Here is a 2,753-nt window from a genome sequence, read left to right as displayed (position 1 = left end):
GTGCCTGCCATCAGAAACGGATGATGAAGACAGCAGAAGCAGATTCCACAATATTACATGGAGTCTGAGACTTAGAGAATGTTGATACACAAAACAACTACTCCTCTTTGTGTATCTCAAATGGCACCTCCTAAACACTCCTACAAGAAAAAATGGAAAAAGGATAAGCCTTCCTGGAAGATCACAACTATCTGCACCGTTAAGGTGCAAGGTGAAGATATCAAAATCTGTAAGCCTGTGAATGGAGAGAAATGCTTTTCTCTCCATTCACAGGTTACACAAATTGAGAAGAATAGTGGACAATGTTGCAAAGAAAGTCAGTAGTATTAAAGAGTTTGTAAAGACACGACTCCCATGAGGTACTGCCTTATCGTAGCACTGCCCATGTGGGCGGGAGAGTTTGTGTGCTCCAAGGAAGCTGAGAGCTATATCGGTGGTAGCGTAGCTACTGGCAGGTCCAACCTAGCCAGGCAGGTCTCAGCAGAGGAGCCAGACAAAGTGTGCCTCACAATGACCCGTCTTATATCCTATATCCTATATATCCTATTCCCTACCCTCTCCTCAGTTACCATTCCTTTTCTTTCTCTAATTACCTTCACACACCACTGCCTTGTGGTTGGTCTCAGGAGGGATGAAGGCTAAGGAAGAAAACCCTGAAAGAAAATCTGGAGTGGGGCCCCAAAGGCGGTTGGAAGGCGCACTACGTCCCCTTCCAGCAGCTCCTGCAACCAAAGTGATACCAGAGGTATTGGCTTGCCTTTCCTCTGGATATTATCATTTAGGTTGAGAGGGAGACCGTGATGATTGGGCAACTCACGAGTCTTCATATTTATTGCTCAGGCTTGTAGCATCCTGGAGAGGACACTTCAGCGATGTCCAAGGACTTCAGTACAACACGGGAAGAGGCAGTTACCAGTTATAAGCTCTGTCTGATTGGCGTAAGACTCGAGTGCCAGGGGCCACTTCCAATGGTGGGAGACATCATTGCATCTCATTGGACAGCTACCATCCGCCTCAAGCTGGGCAGCCCCCAGCCAATAAGGTGCTGTCCTGCCACTATCCGCCTGCTTCACAGGGTGTGTGGAGCTTAGAAGTAATCTTTGACAAGCCTGTTGATATAGTTACCTACCAACAACAAAAATTAAATAATAAAGAAATCACTATTTCGTATTGCCACCTGGAATGTTAGGACCATGTGTCCAAGGTACATTGACGATGCCCAAGAGGTTGATTTCATCCGTAAGACTGCCGTAATTGACAGAGAGCTCGATCGTTTGAATGTTGACATTGCAGGACTGCGGGAGATGTGGCTTCCAGGATGCGGGCTCTATCAGGGAGGATAATTACACATTCTTCTGGCAGGGGAAGTCTCAAGACGAGCTAAGACTTCATGATGTAGGATTTGCTGTTAAAAACACTCTCCTGGACTGTACTGTGCCATCATCCGGTGGAACAGAGCGAATTATTGCTTTGAAAATATGCTCCTCAAGTGGCACTGTCAACATCCTAAATGCGTACGCTTCCACTTTATCATCCAGCATGGAAGAGAAGGATCTGTTTTATGATTTACTCAGCGACAAAATAGCCAAGGTACCTAGCACCGAGGACCTATATATTCTAGGGGACTTAAATGCTAGAGTTGGATCAGATATTGACATATGGCTGAATTGCCTGGAACATCATGGGGTGGGAAAAATTAATGAAAATGGCCAGAGACTGCTTGAAGTTTGCTGCTTTTATGAACTCTGTATTACAAACACATATTTCCAGCTTAAGGATCAGCACAAAGTGTCTTGGAGACACCCGCACTCTCATCACTGGCATCAACTTGACTTAGTCATAGCTAGGCGTACTAGTCCCAAAAATGTGCTACTGACACGAAGTTATCATAGTGCTGATTGCAACACTGACCACGCCCTGATGGCGTGCACATTGAGGCTCACTCCTAAGAAATGTCACCATGCTAAACTGAGAGGTCATCCCCGTATCAACACAGATCATGTTCATGACACACAAAGAAAGCAGGATTTTGCCAGTAATTTTGAAAGTGCTTTCCCAGGAAACATGCAAGCAAAAAGGAATGTTGTTAAGAAATGGGCAAAACTCTTGGGTGCAATCTACAACTCAGCAGTATTGGCCTATGGAATAAACGGAAAAAGAAATAAGGACTGGTACGAGAAAAATTTGGAAGAAATGGAACCAGTCACTGAGGCTAAATGGAAAGCCCTGCTTGCTTACAAAAGAAACCCAAATGAGAGAACTCGAGCTGACCTATGAGAAGCAAAGAACAGGGCACAGCAAACATGCAGGTGATGCACAAGTAACTAATGGCTGAATTTATGTACAGGTATACAGAAAGCGGCCGATTTTGGGGATGCTAAGGCAATGTACGATGGTATTAAGAAAGCAATTGGACCAACTGTCAGAAAAATAGCTCCTCTGAAGTCCAAGACAGGTGTAGTCATTACTGATGAAGGCAAACAAATGGAACACTGGGTTGAACACTACCTCGAGTTGTATGCAGCCTAGAATGAAGTTCGCAAGGATGCATGTGATGCCATCAAACAAATGCCAGTTATGGAAGAACTAGATGCAATGCCTACTATGGAAGAACTTAGTAGAGAAATAGATTCTCTTGCTAACGGAAAGGCCCCAGTTGTAGATGGGGTCCCTGCAGAGGTTATTAAGTATAACAAGTCTGTTCTTGTCAAACATTTATATTCACTTATTACAACCAGCTGGGAAGATGGTTA

At 44.5% G+C, this 2,753-nt stretch overlaps 1 protein-coding gene across 1 annotated transcript; it reads left to right on the top strand.

Annotated features, from left to right (window-relative positions):
* The first annotated feature begins 1,278 nt into the window (after positions 1-1,278).
* On the top strand, positions 1,279-2,277 carry LOC124722605 (craniofacial development protein 2-like). The gene has a single exon (XM_047247745.1). The coding sequence runs from the start codon at positions 1,279-1,281 to the stop codon at positions 2,275-2,277; it is 999 nt and encodes a 332-aa protein (XP_047103701.1).
* Positions 2,278-2,753: the final 476 nt, after the last annotated feature.

This window comes from Schistocerca piceifrons, chromosome X (genome assembly GCF_021461385.2).
Source record: "Schistocerca piceifrons isolate TAMUIC-IGC-003096 chromosome X, iqSchPice1.1, whole genome shotgun sequence".
Taxonomy (NCBI): Eukaryota; Metazoa; Arthropoda; class Insecta; order Orthoptera; family Acrididae; genus Schistocerca; species Schistocerca piceifrons.
Note: the sequence above shows the minus strand (reverse complement) of the source record. Positions and strands in the feature narration are given on the sequence as shown.